Below are 20,331 nucleotides of genomic sequence, written 5' to 3' on the forward strand. Positions count from 1 at the left end.
AGTTGTGAGGATCCGCGTTGTTGTTGATGGGGGCTGCAGTCCGCAACTCGTCAAGACGTGACAAGATGTCCTTTAGCTGTGTGTTCGCAACACCCTGTGCATCCTCTATGGCCTTGAGCCTCTCTTCGGCCGCAATCTGAGCACCCTCAAGTTGGGCGAGACGCTCGCTGGTGACTTTCACATCCGCGGTGAGGCCCTCAAGTGTGGATTGATCCTGTGCCATTGTTAGCGAAAGAGAAAAAAACACAATGTATAATCCCTATCAACTAACAGGATGTGGTGGACAAAATTCGCTCACACTCAAACTTAGTATCAAATTCTTACTTGTTCTTACCAATGCAACAGGTGGTGATCGACGCGTTGGTGTTGGCTTCAAACTACCGATGAAGATTGGATGGAGCGATAACCAGGAATCAGTAGAGCCGGAACCTGTACTTATTGGTAGAAAAAGTGTAGCTTGGCAAAGGCTTCTCAACTCACAATATTAGTGGCACAATTTAGCAAAAAGCAATGCAAGTTGAATAATTGCTCAAACTCCTAACTAGTGCTGGCAGTCGACTAGTAAGAGATAAAACAATCTAAGTCCAGATACTGAATCAAGGGAGTGGAAACGACGAAAATATGGTAGCTCTAAGTAAATAGATATAAATGAGGTATAAACGCCGTGTATAATAAACCTCGAAAGCAGATGATAAATGACACGGCAATGAACACTGTAGCAGCAAAAGAATGTCCAGAAAAGGAAATATCAGCCCAAAACAGATGCTAGCCGGCCTGATTTTTTGCAACTTTTTCTTTTAGCTTCTTTTTATCTTTTTTTTGCTCTTTTTTTTTTGCTTTTCTTTTTTGTCAAGCCGGTACTAGCAAGAAATCAAGCAGTACTACCAAAGATGAGACTGCAATAGAAAAAAAATTGAGGACACTCGTTGGAACTTGTGTGCTACTGTGAAAGCAATTAGGTCCAACTCACGGTGATGGATGGGTGCTACTAGCGGTGGATCTAATGAAGTGCTGATGGTTGAACTGATGGGGTCACGCTCCCTGGCTAGAGGCCAGAAGCTGGGACGTCCGCTCGGCAGCACGGAACAATTTTTTTAAGGCGGATGGGACGTGGGGTGCAGGTACAGCTAGAGCAGGCGCGTGTGCGAAACGGAACACAGTGGCGGACGGCAAGATTCGTCTTTCGTTTACTTTTTCAGATCACGGACGATTTTGCGTCGGAAAATATTGTGGACAAAAATAAGGTTTGATCTAGCAGATAATTTTACACCCTAACCAATCTAAACCAGCACTATTTGTAGGATGGATGCAACCAAAAATTCAACAAAGCAAATACTAGATGCAAATTGCTAAAGGCTAAAAAAGATAGGTGCAGTGAATGAACTAATTTAATTTTTTTGGACTTTTTTTTAGTGGGTTGTAGGATTGAAAAACAATCTAACCTGATAAAACTGTAAATCTCTCATCGATGAACCTGAAAACTGATATCACTTGATGTGAAGTGGGGACCCGATCTTTCGATGAGAGGGAGATAACTATGATTTTGGATGGGACTTGACCCTCACGATCCGGCTACCAACCGTACAGGGAGAACCGTACACGACTGATATCCACGGCAATCGCTGAACCAACTTCACGGCGTTATCGACCGAGCCAACGGCATGATCAACCTATCCACGAAGGATTTTTCCTGCAAGCAAATCAAAGAACATGCAAGAAAATAATAGCCAAGCAATCTCAAAATTGCGAATATGCTAGATGGGATTAATCTCATAAGATGGGGTTCTGATAGAATGTCTTGACGGTCGCACTAGCCGCTACGAACGAAAACAAATAAAAGTAGCAATATAGCTAAACTTCCCTAAACAAAACCCAAGTCTAAAACATAATCTAGGGTAACTATTTATTAGAGGCAGACGTGCTGTCGAGTCGGTTCGCTGTGTCCCATCCGGACTCTGCTTCTGGCGTACGTGCACGGGCCCACGTGTAGAGGCCGCAGCGTTCCAGGGCCAGACTGAGAAACCACGATCTGATTCCTAATCCAAGTGCTTCGGTCCTGGTGCCCTCTGTCCTTGTGCACGTAACATCAAATGATGGTTGTGATGGATCATGGATGATTCGATGGTGCATGCATGGCATGTACATGCATGTGTATGTGTTCCATGCATATGAACTGCTCCTCATTTTCACACGGCCCTTGTACAAATATTCTGGTATTCTGCATACAATAAAAGAACGTGTTGTATTTCTACTCCGAGTAACAAAATTATAATTTATATAATTATTAATAGAAATCACCTGATTATTGTATATGAGGATAATATTTTTGGTCTCATCGGTGGAGGCTATGTCCACATCACCTCTACCCCGTCTTGTTGACCTTCATTCTGGTGTAAACACAACATTGCATATAACTACCGTGTTACAGGCCATAATGAGGGTATAAATGTCGATGAATCCATCTCAGAAATCGTCGCCGCACCGAGTCACAACATTGACGAGTATTACCCAATTACTCCAGGTATGGGGCTTTTTAAATAACGTGCATTATCAAATAGTTCTTATTTGATCTTCTCATGTTGACCTACATTTGTGATATGTCACTCATCAGAACCAAAGTTAAGTATGGGAAATTCAAATAGCAAGGCACCGGAACAAAGAAAAGCATCGGATGTACCTCTACCACCTCTTGTTGATCTACATCCCCAAGGAAGTCCAGGTATACCCTCTACCCCGTCTTGTTGACCTTCATTCTGGTATAAACACAACATTGCATATAACTTCCGCGTTACAGGCCATAATGAGGGTATAAATGTCAACGAATCCATCCCAGAAATCGTTCCCGCACCGAGTCACAACATTGACGAGTATTACCCAATGACTCTAGGTATGGGGCTTTTGTAAATAACGTGCATTATCAAATGGGTTTTATTTGATCATTTCATCAATCGTGCCTAACAGATTTGGACAAAAACCATAACCCAAAAGAACCTACCATGTCAGTATTGCATATTAGTCCCTCTGAAGGGGCGATACTAGAACAGGACATCACAAATGACGATGACTTTAGACAGGCTTTACATAGTTCAACCTTAAAAAGCTAAATGGTTTGAGCCATGCGTCCATCTGCACCATACTACTTTCCACGTGTCTTAAAAAATAGGGTATCAGGCTGGCTCTGACAAGTAACAAAATACTACTTTCTGTTCTGCTTATGGACTATAACGACGGACACCTACGCATAACATCTGTCATGTGCGCCACGTAGTGTGACTAATATTCATTTACTGCCTCCGATCCATGGATTGGATACTAAGTTCTGGAATTGGTAGGAAAGAAGTGGTAAATAACAAGCACATAAAAGCATTCTAAAAGTTTTCCAAGATTTTATCAAGAAAATCTTGGTAAAATCTCCTTGCAATTCTATGAGCACGAAGAAATGCAGGACAGATGTAACATCTTGACTCCAATCTTTGTACTGTGAAGTATGTGATAAAACTTTGTGGTAACATGCTTGCAGAAAGAAACCTGTAGTAACTTAGGAAATGGACATTGGACTGCAATTGGAACAATCGCATAATGGCCGGCTAGAAACAAGATACATAGCTTCATTAACTGATCGCATCAAAATATTGGCTGTAGCTGCATTTATCCGTCCCTCGTCAAGCATTGCCCAGTAACTGGCTTGCACACCTGAAGACAATATTTACAAAAAGGAAAAATAATCTTTGTTAACTGACCGCATTTAGTATGAAACTAAACATCTCCATAAAATACAGAGACAAGATATAATTATGGACGTATATCAAGCCAACTATTTAAGGGCAAAAAAGAGAAAATGACCCTTCGGATGGATGTGATCGTGATTGTCATCATGTGGATGTGCATGTTCATCTTCCAAGTTACTCAAGCCTGTGATATATCTCTTAACTGTAACCCGGTCAGCAGGACCAAGCTCCTCATCATCTTTGAGATCACCAAAAGCTTCTAATGTCTTGTTTAGAATTTCATGTCTGGCATAATTCAACATGCGAAGCTGCAGCAGTAATCAGAATACAACTTTTATGCCGAACCTGAACAGAACATTACTACACTATATATATATTTAAGGGCAATCACATGTGAAACCATAAAGTACTGGTATTTCTGGAAGCAACATGGTATCAGTCACGCGAAACCTACTCCTCGTAGTTGTTGGATGAAGAAGTTTAACTAAAAATTGTAGTAAGCAAGGCTCACAACACCTTTGGGACTTACAAATAGGTTCAACTGAAAGAAAAAATTAATCATTTTCATGCCATGGTTATATAAGATGCTAATCCACCAACCCTGAACTCATAGGCACATAAATAAAATATGTGTAACAATCACACCATATAATCTTCCTATTTACTAATTAATCTTAGGGAAACGAAAGAGGAGTTATAGTTCAAAAGATTTCTGATTAGCACGCATAAACGCAAATTCTTTAACTCCAAGGTTAAAAAACTCACAGATGAAACCTGTAATTTTGTAAAGCTAACCTTTGTTACTGACAAGTTGTCCATACCAAGTGCGTGCAACCAAATTGTGTGGTAGAACCATTCAATATCAGTGTCAGAACCACGATGCCACCAGTGAAGAACACAAACTGCAAAAACATGGATAAAATAAGCCTTACTCAAATTAAATTTTCTGATTTTGTATTTTCTCAGGAAAAACTAACCTACCATTGTTCTTCACTGTTCTATAAAGCACATAATCCCAGTGTATTCCCACAAGAGTATGACTAAAAAATATGGACGATCAATTAAAGTATTCTGACATGAGAGCGAAATGGATAGTGGAGGGTGAGAGATAGGGAGAGGGAAATGAAAGAGAGCACAGGAGGGAGAGAGGGGTGTCGCAATCAAAACAAAAGTATTCTTACATGAGAGGGAAATGGATAATGGAGGGTGTGAGAGAGAGGGAAGTGATCTAAATAGTACAGACTTAGGGCTAGACTAACAGGGACAATATGATAGAAGGAGGTTTACATGGTAATATAAAAGGAGAGGGAGGAAGAACTGCAAAGATCTGAACCAAATAAAGATCCATCTTAAACAAAAACATCCAATGGACAATGTCGCAATGGGACGCACCTTCCCTTCTTGTGCTTATGGGTGTTCATATTCATCTGTGAGCCTAACCAGTAGCTTTTGTTCTGTTCCTCTAGGTCCAAAATCTCCACATAACGATGTCTGCCTAAATGCCCATGGTCATGATGGTTTAGGTTTTGCGCCAGCGTCTACCCCAAGTGATTCCCAGACAACATCTCTACTCCTGAATGTCGCCAAGCTATCTACCAGAAAGCATGATAAAGAATGCAGTAATAACTTGACAGAAGAACAAAGGGAGCGGAGAAACGCGCGAAGGCGAGAAAATTATCGGAAGAAAAAGGAAGAGAATACGATCAAGCTCCAAAGTGAAAGCAGAATGTTTCTCGACCCCCTCTTGGCGATATCACCAATGTTCATCAGCCTTCCCATGAGATACCGGGTATGGATCTAGAATTTATACTTGGTATAATTGTAGCGTAAATTTGGTAATGGTAGTTATGGGGCAACATGATAAAGAAAGCAACAATAACTACATAGGCGATAAAAAGAAGCAGAACAACACGCGGAGGCGAGCAGCTTATCCGAAGAAAAAGATGAGACTGTGACCAACCTCCAAGATGAAACTCAGTGTGTTTCCCAACCCCCTCTTGATGATATAACAAGTGTTGATCAACCTTCCCATAGCATATCAGGTACATGTGTTTAATTTTCCATTTCATAAATTAAGTAATCATTGGATAGAATGACCTCATTCTGCAACTTCCTGCTTGCTGAACATGGATGATATGGTTATGTTTCAATTTTATTGTTCAACCAGCCAACCCAACTAGCTCCAGCTATACATCCTTGTCACATGCTGATGCAACGTTGCCTGCTTCGAGTACTCCCATTGTTGGGTACATTGATGACAATGTACTAGCTGGGTGGCAACGTGAGAAAGAAGAACAAAGGGAGCAGAGAAATGCACGGAGATGAGAATCTTATCGGAAGAAAAGGAAGAGGGTACGATCAACCTCCAAAAAAATAATCAAGTGCAGCGTGAGCGACGAAAGGAACAACGAAACAACAGGACCCTTGATGAGCAGTGGGAGTCAAGTGCAAAGAGAAAGGCAGACTATGCTAGAAGGAAAAACACCCTTTGTGCTGAATCGATCGCAATGCCACGTCCAGATCTAACTAGTGCATTATCCAACTCTCACGCTTTCAACCCTCACGCACATTGTCCGACTCTCACACTTCCAACCATCATGCAACAATCCGACAGTGAACAGATAGATCGTGCTACAACCGTCAAGTTGGCCCCAACATAAATTCGCAACACCGAAACCAATGGTAGATATCCCATCAACGATCATCTTTCATCTTGTAATCATTCATCGGTTATTTATAATGATTCGGTAATATTGTAGGTGCATACCTAAGCAGAACCCTAGGTGATGGTGATGTAGATGGCAACCTCATAAAACCTACCAAGTGCCGACCAGCAAACCAGTGATCCGGTAACAAAAGTGGAATATGGCGCTGGCAAGCAGAGTCATGAGTCCAGAGCTCAGCGTAGGACAAGAGAGCGAGCTTGCAAGGGAAGTATGGCGGCGAATAAGCGTCAGGAGAAAATTGGCAAGCGAAAGTCATGTTCGCAGGTGCCACGTGGTGAGAGGAAGGCTCTGCTAGATCGTCGTAATGCAAGCTTTGCAGGTAGGGCGAATACCCCAGCCGTCAAGTCCATCTCCACATCAGAGATAAGCTCAACGGGACAACCTACCGTAGTTGAAGCACACGGTGCCTCAACATCATCTAGCACGCCGGAGTACACGATCAGAAGTGAAGGTAACACCCCCATCCTTACTCTCCTTGTGTCCCTTGAGACTGAACCCTCATTTGTGTTGTTTGGCACCTGGGCAGACGACATGGACGCTTACCTCAATGGTCTTATGAATGATAATGCCAATCCTGACAACCTCTTTGACGATGAATATTACATGTTTGCTGGTGAAGGTATGTACACCCACTTGAGCGTGATCCACATGTTGGGGGTATCACACTAATTTGAAACATTGTTTGCAGGCTCAGATGTTGATGACATGGAGCACAACGAATTGGAAGACTCAAGGCACAATAACTATGTCGACCATGATCCATTTGACTATGTGTACTCAAACCTCCCAGCCAACACACACATCCTGAAGCACGCCGCGAACTGCGACCACTGCAAGGCCAAGAAGTTTGTGTCTGAGGCCCCTGGATTCTGCTGTCGCAGTGGGCAGATCGAGCTGAAGCAACCGGAGCCCATCGCGGAGCTCATGAGGCTTTGGTCTAGCACTGATGTGGACTCTAGGCATTTTCGGGAAAACATACGGTTCTTCAACGGCCACTTCTCCTTCACAACCCTCGGCGTCAGCCTCGATGAAAGCTATACAAACATGAAGTCTGGGGTGTACACGTTTCGGGCGCACGGCACCATCTACCACAACGTTCATTCCTTCGGGCCAACACCCCGTCCAGAGCATCTACAGTTGTACTTCTATGACAACGACCCAGGCCTAACCCATCGCAAGGCTGCCACCAAGCAATTAGACCAAGATGTCGTCAGAAAGTTAGTGGACATACTCAGGGAAAACCCGTACTCCCAGCAGTTTAGGAGTTTGGGTGCGCACAGGGACAACCTCGATGATTACAGGATAGACCTCAACACTGACCAGAGACTAGACCAAAGGAAGTATAATAGACCTCTATCATCTGAGGTCGCTGCAATTTGGGTGGAGGGCACTGACCTAGCGAAGAGGTTCGATCGTAGGATTACACTTTGCGGGAATGACAACCAGAGGCACAATATACATGTGACGGCTGGCTCGTATGATCCGCTCTCTTACCCACTCTTCTACCCAATGGGGGAGCTCGGTTGGCACCCGAAACTACCTAAACGTGATGTCCCTTGGCCGGTTTTGCAACAACCAAGAGGTGGACGTGATGATGATGATGATGATGCAGGTAAGCCTTATGCGTATTATGTCGTTTTGATGAATTGTATAGTTCTCATATGAATCCTAACTTCCGCGTTACTCATCCATGTGCAGAGGGGAATAGCAGGTTATGCGTCTTGGTGAGAGACTACTACTGTTACATGCTGCAGACACGACCTGGGATATTCAATCCCATACTCTGTGGAGCACGATTGCTCCAACAATGGGGGGTGGACATGTACATCAAGATTGAGAGTTGTAGGTTGAAATGGTATAGGAAGAACCAGACAAAGATCCGCGCCGACCTGTATAAAGGAGTTGTTGATGCAATTACATCCGGAGAGACCTGGGCAAGCGTTGTTGGAGTAAGGATAGTGCTCCCTGGAACGTACCCAGGTGGCGACCGCGACATGAAGCGGAGGCATATGGATGCCATGGCAATTGTCCATACCTACAGAAAGCCTGACATCTTCTTGACCATGACCTGCAACCCTAACTGGGAAGAGATAACGAATGAGTTGTTTCCTGGTCAAACAGCGCAAGACCGACCTGATCTTGTGGCTCGTGTGTTCCATGGCAAGCTAGAGGCTATGAAAGAGATGTTGTTCAAGAAGAATATCCTGGGTGTTGTTGTCACATATGTATACGTAGTCGAGTTCCAGAAGAGGGGCCTCCCCCACGCACACTTTTTGTTGATCATGGATTCTGCCTATAAGCTTGTCGTTCCAGAGCAGTATGACCGACTTATTTCTGCCGAACTCCCAGACAAGCAGAAGTATCATGAACTCCATGCCTTGGTGGTGAAACATATGATGCATGGACCATGTGGTGTGCAACAGAACGAGTGCAAGTGCAGATACCCGCGGCCGTTCAATGATAACACGGCACAGGGCAAGGACTCATACCCAGTTTATCGTCGTCGAGATGATGGTCGGCAGGCTAAGGTCCGGGGTAAAATGTTGGACAACAGATGGGTTGTGCCGTATAACCCTTACCTTCTGCGTATGTTCAATTTCCACATCAACGTTGAGGTTTGCTCCAGCATAAAGGCCGTCAAATACCTTTACAAGTACATATACAAGGGCCATGATAGGGCTTCTTTCAGCATCGACCAACCCGACGCCGATGGTAACATTGATGAGATCAAAAGATACGTAGACGCGAGGTGGGTTACTCCTCCAGAGGCGATGTGGAGGATATTTGGCTTCCCCTTGTGTGCCAATGACCCGCCTGTCCTACAGTTGCCTCTTCATCTCCTGAATATGCACAGGGTGGCATTCAATGAGCAAGCTCACTTGACCGACGTAGTCGCCTCTGACAATGCTTCCAAATCCATGTTGACAGAGTATTTCAAAGCTAACCAAAACCACCCGTGGGCTAGGAATATATTGTACAAGGATTTTCCTGGAAGGTTCACATGGCAGAAGGGTAAGAAGTATTGGAAAGAGCGGGTGGAGCGTTATCAGATAGGTCGAATTGTGTCTGCCAATCCTGCCGAGGGGGAGCGATACTATCTGCGTGTGCTGCTAAACCATGTTGCTGGCAAGACATCCTATGAGGACATGCTCACCGTGGATGGTAGGCTATGCGGGAGCTTTAGAGAGGCTGCCGAAAGGTTGGGACTCATCGAGGCAGATAACACGCTCGACGACTGTCTTACCGAGGCAGAGCAGTGGGCGATGCCATGTTCGCTCAGGAGGCTCTTCGCAACAATTTTGGTGCACTGTGAGCCAGGCGACGTGCGTGGTTTATGGGATAGGCACTTTGAGCCTATGTCTGATGACTATCGGCGATCACACACGTGCCCGATTGAGGTGGAACAGATGGTGTTGCTTGACATTAGGGGTATGTTGCAGTCCATGGGCAAAGACATAGCTGATTTCGCTCTTCCATGCATTGACGATGCGTTCGACCCAAACGAGGGCGAGGCCAGAGAAGTGATCGAGGAATCCAACATCGATTTTGACATCAACGACACTAAATTGGCATCGTCGCTAAACTTGGAGCAGAGGGTTGCATACGACGAGATACTAGCTGCTGTTGAACGCGGTGATGGGGGTGTGTTCTTTGTTGATGGCCCGGGAGGTACAGGGAAGACCTTCCTGTATAGGGCGCTGCTCGCCAAGGTTCGAAGCGAGGGAAACATCGCTATCACTACCGCAACGTCAGGTGTCGCCGCTTCTATCATGCTTGGAGGCAGGACTGCCCACTCGAGGTTCAAGATCCCATTGAGCTGTGACGATGGCGCCTCATGCACCTTCACGAAGCAGAGTGGTACCGCCAAGCTACTGAGGATGGCCTCATTGATACTATGGGACGAGGCCACCATGACTAAGCGACAGGCGGTCGAGGCACTCGACAACAGCATGCGCGACATCATGGGAAGACGGGACCGACCCTTTGGAGGAAAAACTGTTGTGTTTGGCGGGGACTTCAGGCAGGTGCTTCCAGTCGTCAGGAGGGGGTCCCGGGGTCAGATAATCGATGCAACCCTCCGAAGTTCACATCTCTGGAAGGGTATGCGCCAGCTAAGGCTCGTCACCAACATGAGGGCTCATAATGACACCTGGTTTGCAGATTACTTGCTAAGGGTAGGCAATGGTACCGAGGAAGTTGACGATCAAGGAAACATACGACTCCCTAAAGATATTTGTGTGCCGTCTACAGGCGAGGGTGGCGACCTGGAGAAGCTGATTGACCATGTGTTTCCGAGACTAGATGACAACATGTCTGATCCGAATTACATGACTTCACGCGCAATCCTCTCCACCATGAACGACAATGTCTACAAGATAAACATACGCATGGTAGAGCGTTTTCGGGGGGAAGAAGTAATCTACCATAGCTTTGACAGTGCAGAAGACGACCCATATGGCTACTATGCTCCTGAGTTCCTAAATGGATTGACTCCCAACGGTCTGCTTCCGCATGCACTCAAACTGAAGCTCAACTGCCCTATCATACTTCTGAGGAATATTGATCCGGCTAATGGTCTGTGTAACGGGACGAGGCTTGTGGTGCGAGGTTTCGAGAGGAACGCCATCGACGCAGAAATCGTGATCGGACAACACGCAGGTAGGAGGGTATTCCTTCCTCGAATACCCCTATGCCCATCTGACAATGACATGTTTCCATTCAAGTTTAAGAGGAAGCAATTTCCTATAAGTCTTAGCTTTGCTATGACGATTAACAAGGCTCAAGGACAGATGATTCCGATTGTTGGCGTGTACCTACCTAATCCGGTGTTTTCTCATGGTCAACTCTATGTCGCATTGTCTCGAGCCACTGCGAAGAGAAATATAAAGATCCTCATTGAGAAGGAGAAGGACAAGGAGAATGGCAAGAAGCAAAGCAATAAATCAAAGAAGCGAAAAAGACCTACATTTTCCTTACAAACCTCGATGAAGAACATCGTCTATAAGGAAGTCCTTACAGGCTGAAGTCCGCTCTTAAATATGACAGAGGATTTACTCTCATGCTACAGATAAGTTGGTGCTCTTCGGTGTTCTTGTACAGATATCTTATCTTTCGATGTTAGCAATTAAACCTTATTATGTTTATACAACAAGTCAAATATTAATAATATTGCCTCGGATTTGTGACTTTGCAAGTTGCCAATTTTTTTTGTATGTGACATTATTTTCCCTTTTGCTGGATTGCTTATGTATATTATTCTTTTGTTTTTTTGTAATCAATCATCTACTACATCTAAACTCGGCTTTGTTTTCCTGCACAAATTTTGCACACTGCCTGGGTCACCCGTTGTTGTAAAACTAGACTCCACTAGAGTGTTCTACATTAGATAAGTTTTTATGATGCGGCCCCAAAGCATGCAATTCTGAACATGCAGAAAACAAAAAAATATAAGCATGCAAACAATAATATTACACCAAAAATATCACAACTATATAAACTTTCATCTCTGTTACTAATTAGGAAGAAGGTCATTTCTACTGAAACTACAATGACAATGTCACTAGACTAGAAAACAACTGAATCTTTAATCCCAGTGCAGTAGTGAAACACTTAACCTTTAGGCATGTTTGCATGCTTTCAGTACTGTCACAATTCAGGCCATAATCGTTTGACATAATTTTCCTGGTTTGGTGCTGAAAATTGGCAGTGTATTGTGAAATAACATTACTCACAGATTATTCTACTGTTATTTATCTAGAGATGGGAGTCGGCTGAATTAGAGCAGGATTGGGCATATGGATACACGCAGAAATCGAGTTGAATTGCTTTTTAAACTTGTAGATGCTACTCCTTGCTGTACTTTTTAAAAATACTCCTTGATGTGCATTCAGACTCAGAATTCAGAGTGGCTAGAATTTAGTTGCAAATCAATCAGATACGGCGCACCAGCGAAGTGCTTCCACAAGTACACCTAGCAGTTCAGAACTGCAACTACTCCTACTGCAAACAAAATTCAGTAAATTTCAGTGCATCTACTGCAAACAAAATTCAGTGCATCAACTCCATGTACTCCTAGAGTACTCTTTCTTTGAAATTCAGTGCATCTACTGGAAACAAAATTCAGTAAATTTCTAGCAACTACTCCTACTGCACAAAAAATTGAGTGAATTAAGCATGCAGAGATACCTGCCACAACTTGATTCACATGTTTGGATTCAGTTGCATTGATGGATTCAGAGTACTACTGCCCGCACTCCCTGTTTCTTGGCTTGCTGAAGAAAGAAAGCAAACAACCAACAAATTCAGAGGAGGGGCTCGCAAGCAAGCAAGCAGGCCAAGAGAGCAAAGGAGGGGCTTACCATCAGCAATGCGGGAGCCGGGCCACATAGCGCTTGCTGAGACGGTCGATGGAGATGCCGAGGTCGCCGGGCGCAGGGGGCGTTTCGGTTTCTTGGCCTGCTGAAGCAGCCGGAGGCGGGCCACGACGGCGCGTGCTTCGAGCTGGACGAGCGTGAGGTCGTGTGGCCGGCCGGCGGCAGCTATGGGGACGTGGACGGGTGGTCGGCCACGCCGGTGGCTGAGGCGGCGGTGCCCCCACGGCGTGTCGCTCAGCGCACGCCGTGCCGCAGAGCTTCGAGCTGTCGTCGCTCCTCGCGGAGGGCGGCGGCGTCGGGGAGCTGTTGTCACCCTGGTCGTGCCTATGAGGCCGGTTCACGGCGCCGCGGCACATCAGGGGCGACAACGACGGGGCCAACGGAGAGGCAACAACGGCCCGAGAGGGAGAGGCGCCGGTGATGCGGGTGAGGGAGAGGTGCCGGCGAGGCGTGCGAGGGAGAGGCGGCGGCGGCGGTGGGAGACGAGGCCGCCGGTTGTGCGGCTGTGGGGGCGAGAGCGGAGGGAGTGTGGGTAACTCCGCCGTGATATGGATTGTGTGCGTGAGTGGAAAGGGAGTGGAGAGAGTGAGGAGAAGGAGTTGGTGGGTGCTGGTTGGCACATGATGCGAGTGGGCTTGGGCTTCTTGGGGCCTTGGATCAGCAACCTTTGTTGTAAGAAAACAAATGCCTAAAAAAATGATGTACGAAAAAAGATAGTATATATTAAAGTAAAAAAGGATATAGATATATTAATTAAACATGGATCATCCAAATAAATCTTTTTTATAATTATTCCATATATTCAGAATATCACACAAAAAACACAATTTTGAGTGAAGAAACAAAGTATACTTGGTTTATGTTGAAGAAGGGCGACGCTAAAAAGGGACGAAATTCACCGAGTTTTTCACAGCATAATGATGTGGAGGCGGTGATATCTCATAAAACACCAAAAAAGTATGCCAATTTAAATGTTATGGCACAAGGTATTCTTTTCAATGTTATTATCGATCTTTCTTTCATCATATTGCCTTTTGTATTCAACCAATTTGTCTCATTTTAATACAAATTTGGCTCATTTTTGTATCATGACGATAGACTATGTTTGTATCCCTAGAGATATTATAGTCATCGAATCAACCATGTCTGCCCCAAGAAAACCAAGTTCGTGGACATTGAAGATGCCTTGTTATCAAACGACGATTTGGAATGCTTTATGAAGGATGGTATGTTCTTACAGGATGGTGTAAGACCAATTGCATAAACTTTGTAATTAATAATATAAACAATATATAATATTGTAAAACATATATATTATGGTCATTGTGGAATTACAGCTGGCTCATGATCATCTATGAGATAGGGCGGGTGAAAAGGTACATATTATTAGCACGTTTGTTTCTGCCAGATGAAAGAAGACGGAGAAAGAGACATAGAAGCATCAAAATTTGTTAAGTGCATCAAGTATATCTCAGTAATTTTTAATAGATTTTTAGTTGGATCATCCCTTATATGTATACATTGTTAATGTGCTATTTTGTTATCACTTTAGATTACAAAGTTAAGTGGACTTAAATTATTATGTAATTGGGACCGTGTTATAGTGTCTCTATCTTTGACGATTTCAGAAGCCAGTGGCAACGCACGGGCATTCTACTAGTTATTTTTAGTTGACAAGAAAACATGAATGGTGTATTGGTACGGATCGACGTTAGTTATCTTGACTTCGTAAGTTTGAGACCAGGCGGGGACTGTTTTGTATTGTTTAATTTCCTTTTATTTTGACATGTGAGGCCCACTGGTCATGGAGACGTACATTAATGCTAATTAAAATACGGTGTCATGTGAGCGCATTATACATCTGTGGATTGGATTAGCATCGTATTTGCACGTTCGCTCCAAGTTTTAGAATCAGTTCGGCACATTTTTCAAGTTTATGCACTAAAATGAACATTGATGGCAAATTTAAGCACCATGGTGATATTACCTCGTTTATAACCTTCAACAAGTATGTTTTTGCTCATATTCCGCAAAAAAAGAAAGAAAGAAGAGATGTGTCCTGCTTGCAGACATGCTAGTACCACCTGTATTAGTTTATAACCTTCAATAGGAAAACTGGTCACTGATGCGCAGTGGCAGATCAATCAGACCCGTACTTCATTACGCACAGTGAGCTACTGTCCCCCTCCCATCAACTGCCAAACTGCTTCACGAATTGACGAGATCGCAATGGATGGATGCGGATGCTCTCCACCGGTCGATCCCGTGGAGATCTGGATCACATCTGGACAAGTCAACGGCCGATTCGATCCTTCGAATCAAATCGAATATCTTCACGCCATTGCCACCCGTTGGCCAAGAGTTCCATTTTCTTGCAAGTAATTTAAACAGCTCGTGCAACACACCGACGCTTCGTAGTCGTGCGCATACGCGTCGCCATGCCCGGTCCGATTTAGAAATGTTGGAGGCCGGAGACCCCGAGCATTTCTGTCCATGCCCTCCGCCATCCATGATTGATGTGGGTACGTACACGCTACCTACCGGACCTACATCACATCACATATAGTAGCCTCAGCTCCGAGCTCCGGCCGGCCAGAAGTCTGGAGTTTCTACCCGTCGGTGTCGATCTCATTCCCACCATGGCGGGGGCTGTGACGACGACTCTGCCTTTGCGGCTCGTGGTGGCCGTGCTTCTTGCGTTTTTGGCCACCACGGCGTCGGCGTCGGCGTCTGCGCCGGCCAAGTCAAACATGAGCAGCAGCAGCTCCTGCCGGCGTCTGTTCAGCTTCGGCGACTCGCTGATCGACACCGGCAACTTCATACACTACTCCAAGGCGCCGGGCTCCGTGTCGCGGTCGCCCTACGGCGAGACCTTCTTCGGCCGCCCCACCGGCCGCTGGTCCGACGGCCGCCTCATCGTCGACTTCGTCGGTACTCCTTCACATGCATGCATGCGTAATTAATCCGCACTTCGTTATATCAGTTGTACTCTAACATGCAAATGACTGATGTGAGTGCGTACGTGCATGCAGTGGAGAGGCTGGGGTTCCCGTACTGGCCGGCGTACCGAAGTCGCCGGCGACGAAGGGTGACTTCCGCTACGGCGCCAACTTCGCAGTGGCGAGCGGCACGGCGCTCAACCAGCTCCTCTTCAGGAAGAAGCGGCTCAACGTGGACCAGATCACCCCCTACTCCCTGGGCATCCAGATCGGGTGGTTCAAGAAAGTGCTCGCCGCGATCGCCTCCACCGACGAGCAGCGGCGGGAGATCATGGAGAGCTCGCTGTTCCTGGTGGGGGAGATCGGCGCCAACGACTACAACCACCCCTTCTTCCAGAACCGGACGCTCGGGTTCGTCTGGCCGCTGGTGCCCCCGGTGATCCGCTCCATCGCGCTCTCCGTGGAGGCCCTCATCAAGCTGGGCGCCAGGAACGTCTACGTGCCGGGCATCTTCCCGCTGGGCTGCGTGCCGCGGTACCTCTACTTCTACCGCGGCGGCGAGCCCGGCGACTACGACTCCGCCGGATGTCTCCGGTGGCTCAACGGCCTCACCGCCGACCACAAACGCATGCTCAAGGGCAAGCTCCGGCAGCTCGGCCGCGCCCACCCCGGCGTGTCCATCACCTACGTGGACTACTACAACGAGGTGCTCAGCCTCATCACCAACCCGGCGGTGAACGGGTTCGCCGCGGGGACGGTGCTGCACGCGTGCTGCGGCGGCGGCGGGCCGTACAACGCCAACCTCACCCTCCACTGCTCGGACCCGGGGGTGGTGCCGTGCCCGGACCCGGCCAAGTACGTGTCGTGGGACGGCCTGCACATGACGGAGGCGGTGTACAAGATCATGGCCCGCGGGATGCTCCACGGCCCCTTTGCCAAGCCGTCCATCATGTCCAAATGCAACCACGGCTAGCTACGCACTATACAGTACTACATCGTGTGCTACAAAGTTCGTCTCATTCGCTTGGGATTTTTCTCGGTTTATCACATTTTATTGCGAGCATCACATGGTGTGCTGAATAATTCTATTTCCAAATAAATCAAGACTATATAGTATAAAAAAGAACTATATTGTTACAATATTCTATTTCCAATAGCTTTTTTTAACACGGTACAGACGCAGACGCTCATACATACGCACATACACTCATCCTTATAAACGCATGCACGCACACCATACCCCTATGAGCACCCCGAGAGACTGAGTCGGCACATCATCTTGAGATTGATGAAGTCGCTACAGACGTCTTCTTAGTCGGCGGGGCGTTTCCTTCCACTGATGGTACATCGCTGAAAGACATGGGATAAATCCATGAAAATACGAGCATTAATGTCAAGTTTAGGACTTGAACTCTGATGTGTTAGAGATACTATTATCCTCCTAACTATCAAACCACGGGTTGGTTCGCTGCTTGACCCAATAGCTAAATCCAATAAATCATGCCCACGTATGGCAAGAGGTGGAGGTGCAATCTTTAATCCAATCCCGAAAGGTGAGGTGACACGAGACTATTCGTTCTCTAATATATTCGATCTGGCAGCCATCGCAAATATAACACAACAAATCGACTTAAGGTTTTTGTCTCCTCTCACTGTTTGAGCCGTCATTATAGTCTACTCCATCTCAAACATTGGCGTGCTCGCAAGCAGGAGAACGTGTCTATGAAACCTCTCGCTCTTGTGTCCTACATTAGAAGAGAAGAGGGAAAATTAGCTTTTAGGAAACTCTACGCGTGACTGCTCATATTTGTCACTGTGGATCATCTTCCTTCCAAGTCAGGTGGTGTCACGCATTGTCGCCTCGGCCATCCATTTCGTGTCATCAATACATGCGTTGTGATCTGATTTAATCTTTAATTATGGCTATTGTTGCAGAGAGAATATCCTATGAAAACCAAGTTTCAAAGAAAACTTCATGAAAATCAAATTTAAAAGTTTCAGAAAAATTTGAGAAAAATACAGGATGTTAAGAGGATGATGTTCTATCGGCATGAAAATTTTCAAGTTCAAACACATTACCATTTATGAAAATTCAGCAATGAATAGTGATGTGTACTGTTCGGCACTATTCAATGCTGATTTTGTTTTTTTTGGTAGCTCGTAAATGCTAATGTGTTTGAACTTGGGAATTTCACATGGTTATAGAATATCACATTCTTAGCGTCTCACATTTTTTAAAGATTTTTTCGAGACTTTAAAACATCGTTTTCATGTGGTTTTCACCAGTTTCCACTAAAACTTGGTTTCCATGTGATACTTTCTCATTGTTGCATGTGTGATGCTATTGTTCATTCTATTTAGTGAATCTAGTATTTTTTTTTAAATGTACTCCCTCCACCCCACAACATATGACGTTTTGCAAGCTCTCCCTCCTTCCTATAATATAAGACATCTTTGCAAAATGTCTTATATTGCGGGATGGAGGGAGTACATGCTAATTGGTCCCTTAACCATGATTTATATTCTAAAATTAATCAAGAAATTGCCTAACTTTCTAATAATCCAAAAACCTAATAGTAGGCAATTTCCTGAGTTGCTGGTTTTGTCGATGCATTACGACCAGACAAATTCACCGGTGTGCTCTTTAAGAGGTGGCAAGGTAAGACCACGTTCTGGTTTACCGGTTGTCAAAACTACTACCTCCATGAAGAAGAAAAATAACAAAGCTGACCTATAGTGCTTTACCTATGGAAAGCCCGACAAATTTTCGAGGAATTCTCAAAATTTGCAGACCGCGGAAGGTAAAGGGTTCCAAGACTGTCAACGTTGTGGCCGCTAGCAATACTAATGTGTGTGGTATTTACCAATTATCCATCAGTATTTCAATCATCATATTGGTGAATTTATACGAGTTGTAATGTTCACATGTGTTGACGTATCTATGTTCACTTCTTATCAGGTCGCCCGGGATTATTTTTTCCTAATTGGGAATGGGCCACATCTTTGTTCGTGGTGTTGGCATGGTAGATTCGAAGCTTACTTCGAGAGAGATTGTGCAGCTAAGGAACGTGGAGCATGTTCCTACTATGAACACGAATCTTGTTAGCAGCTCTCTTATATGTAGAGATAGGTTTAAGGTAGTGTCAGAGTCGAAGAAAATAGTTGTGTCGAAGCATGGATAATTTATAGATAAAATCTTTGACTGCGAAAGCTTGCTCTGCTTTTATCTTTTGATTTTTGCAACAAGGCCACTCTGACACAATATCATGATTTGATCCAGACCACGCGTTGAGATTATTTTATTTCGGTAACCGTTGAACTATGTCCCACATGTAAGAGCAAGAGGAGGGTGAGTGAACTCACCACCAAGTTAAATTTTTAGAAATAGGAAAGATATATTAATCTAGATATACCTTTTAGCACCAAAACCAGGACAACTATTGCTTTTCCTCTCATGAAACACATTAACTGAGAACACACACTTATAGATGCAGACGAAGGCATGTTTCATTCATTGATCAAATGCACGCATGCTAAGAGTTTTTGGAGGGAAGCAAGGGAATGGTTGCATATCAAGCTTTCGGAACTCCATGTATGTAGTTGTTCTAGAGATATTCTCTGTGATCCCATGTTTAATGATCTGGACCGAGCTAAAATTGTCACAGTTATGTCAGCTATCTGGACACCGAGGAACAATACTACCAATGACAAGGTGAGTATGGAACAAGTTCAGTCAATGAAGATGATCAAAGAAGCACTCTCGATGCTGGAGCTTCCGGGAGAGTATGCAAACTTATTGCAAGGTCATGGGTGGAGACCACTGGATGCCGAGCAGATTAAAATCAATACTGATGTAGGTATATCCTGTGAAATAAGGAAGCGTGTTAACCTACCGTAGTAGGCCGCTGGTTTCGTGTTATATAGGATAAGAAAGCCCTGATCAAGGCATATACAAGATATCGTTACAGACTTGGGTTACAAGAATATAAAGAGATAACAACGAATCTAAACAACTCTAGGCAGGGTTCGGTTTTGGTTTTATCCCAACCAAACCGAGTACAACCAGAATATCTAGAACTCTCTAGACTATTCCTAACAGCACCTCTCAATCACACCTTGGTCAAGGTGAGATTGCGCCTAAAGTTCTCCAAGTCCCTCTGAGGCAATGCCTTTGTAAAACCATCTGCAACTTGATCCTTAGAAGAAACAAACCTTATATCAAGTAGTTTATCAGTCACTCTTTCTCTGACAAAATGATAGTCAATTTCAATATGCTTAGTTCGAGCATGAAACACAGGATTAGCTAACAAGTAGGTTGCACCAAGATTATGGCACCAAAGACAGGGAACTTCTCTTATAGGAACTTTAAGTTCCTTAAGAAGCGACTGCAACCAGATAAGTTCTGCAGTAGCATTGGCCACAGACTTGTATTCTACCTCTGTACTTGACCTTGATATAGTGGGTTGTTTTCTTGCACTCCAAGATATAAGATTTGAACCAAAATACACTGCAAAACCACCTGTTGACCTTCTGTCATCAATATCACCTGCCCAATCTGCATATG

The 20,331-nt window shown here is 44.9% G+C and overlaps 1 protein-coding gene, 1 long non-coding RNA gene and 1 pseudogene across 5 annotated transcripts; 2 read left to right on the plus strand and 1 right to left on the minus strand.

Moving 5' to 3' along the window:
- Positions 1–1,735: 1,735 nt before the first annotated feature.
- LOC147984077 (uncharacterized) lies at positions 1,736–13,419 on the minus strand. Of its 3 annotated transcripts, XR_015615838.1 has the most exons (9): positions 12,814–13,419; positions 12,641–12,726; positions 4,524–4,630; positions 3,844–4,036; positions 3,529–3,693; positions 2,678–2,753; positions 2,483–2,584; positions 2,299–2,387; positions 1,736–2,218 (listed from the first exon to the last, which is right to left on the minus strand). It is a non-coding gene; the product is annotated as an uncharacterized LOC147984077 (long non-coding RNA). The 3 variants fall into 3 exon arrangements; XR_015615839.1 differs by having other exon boundaries at positions 1,736–2,387; positions 2,509–2,584; positions 12,814–13,418; XR_015615837.1 differs by having other exon boundaries at positions 1,736–2,387; positions 12,814–13,417.
- Positions 6,665–11,478, plus strand: LOC147984078 (uncharacterized). Its single transcript, XM_087545654.1, has 3 exons — positions 6,665–7,073; positions 7,143–8,066; positions 8,153–11,478. Exons 1-3 carry the CDS (start codon positions 6,665–6,667, stop codon positions 11,476–11,478), a joined length of 4,659 nt encoding a protein of 1,552 aa, XP_087401780.1.
- A 1,874-nt stretch (positions 13,420–15,293) lies between the features above and the next one.
- On the plus strand, positions 15,294–16,907 carry LOC125541136 (GDSL esterase/lipase At1g31550-like; annotated as a pseudogene). The gene is made up of 2 exons (XR_015615029.1): positions 15,294–15,759; positions 15,861–16,907. The product of XR_015615029.1 is annotated as a GDSL esterase/lipase At1g31550-like (transcript).
- Positions 16,908–20,331: the final 3,424 nt, after the last annotated feature.

The sequence above is a fragment of the Triticum urartu genome, chromosome 2A (genome assembly GCF_056163025.1).
Source record: "Triticum urartu cultivar PI428250 chromosome 2A, HENAU_Tu73, whole genome shotgun sequence".
Taxonomy (NCBI): domain Eukaryota; kingdom Viridiplantae; phylum Streptophyta; class Magnoliopsida; order Poales; family Poaceae; genus Triticum; species Triticum urartu.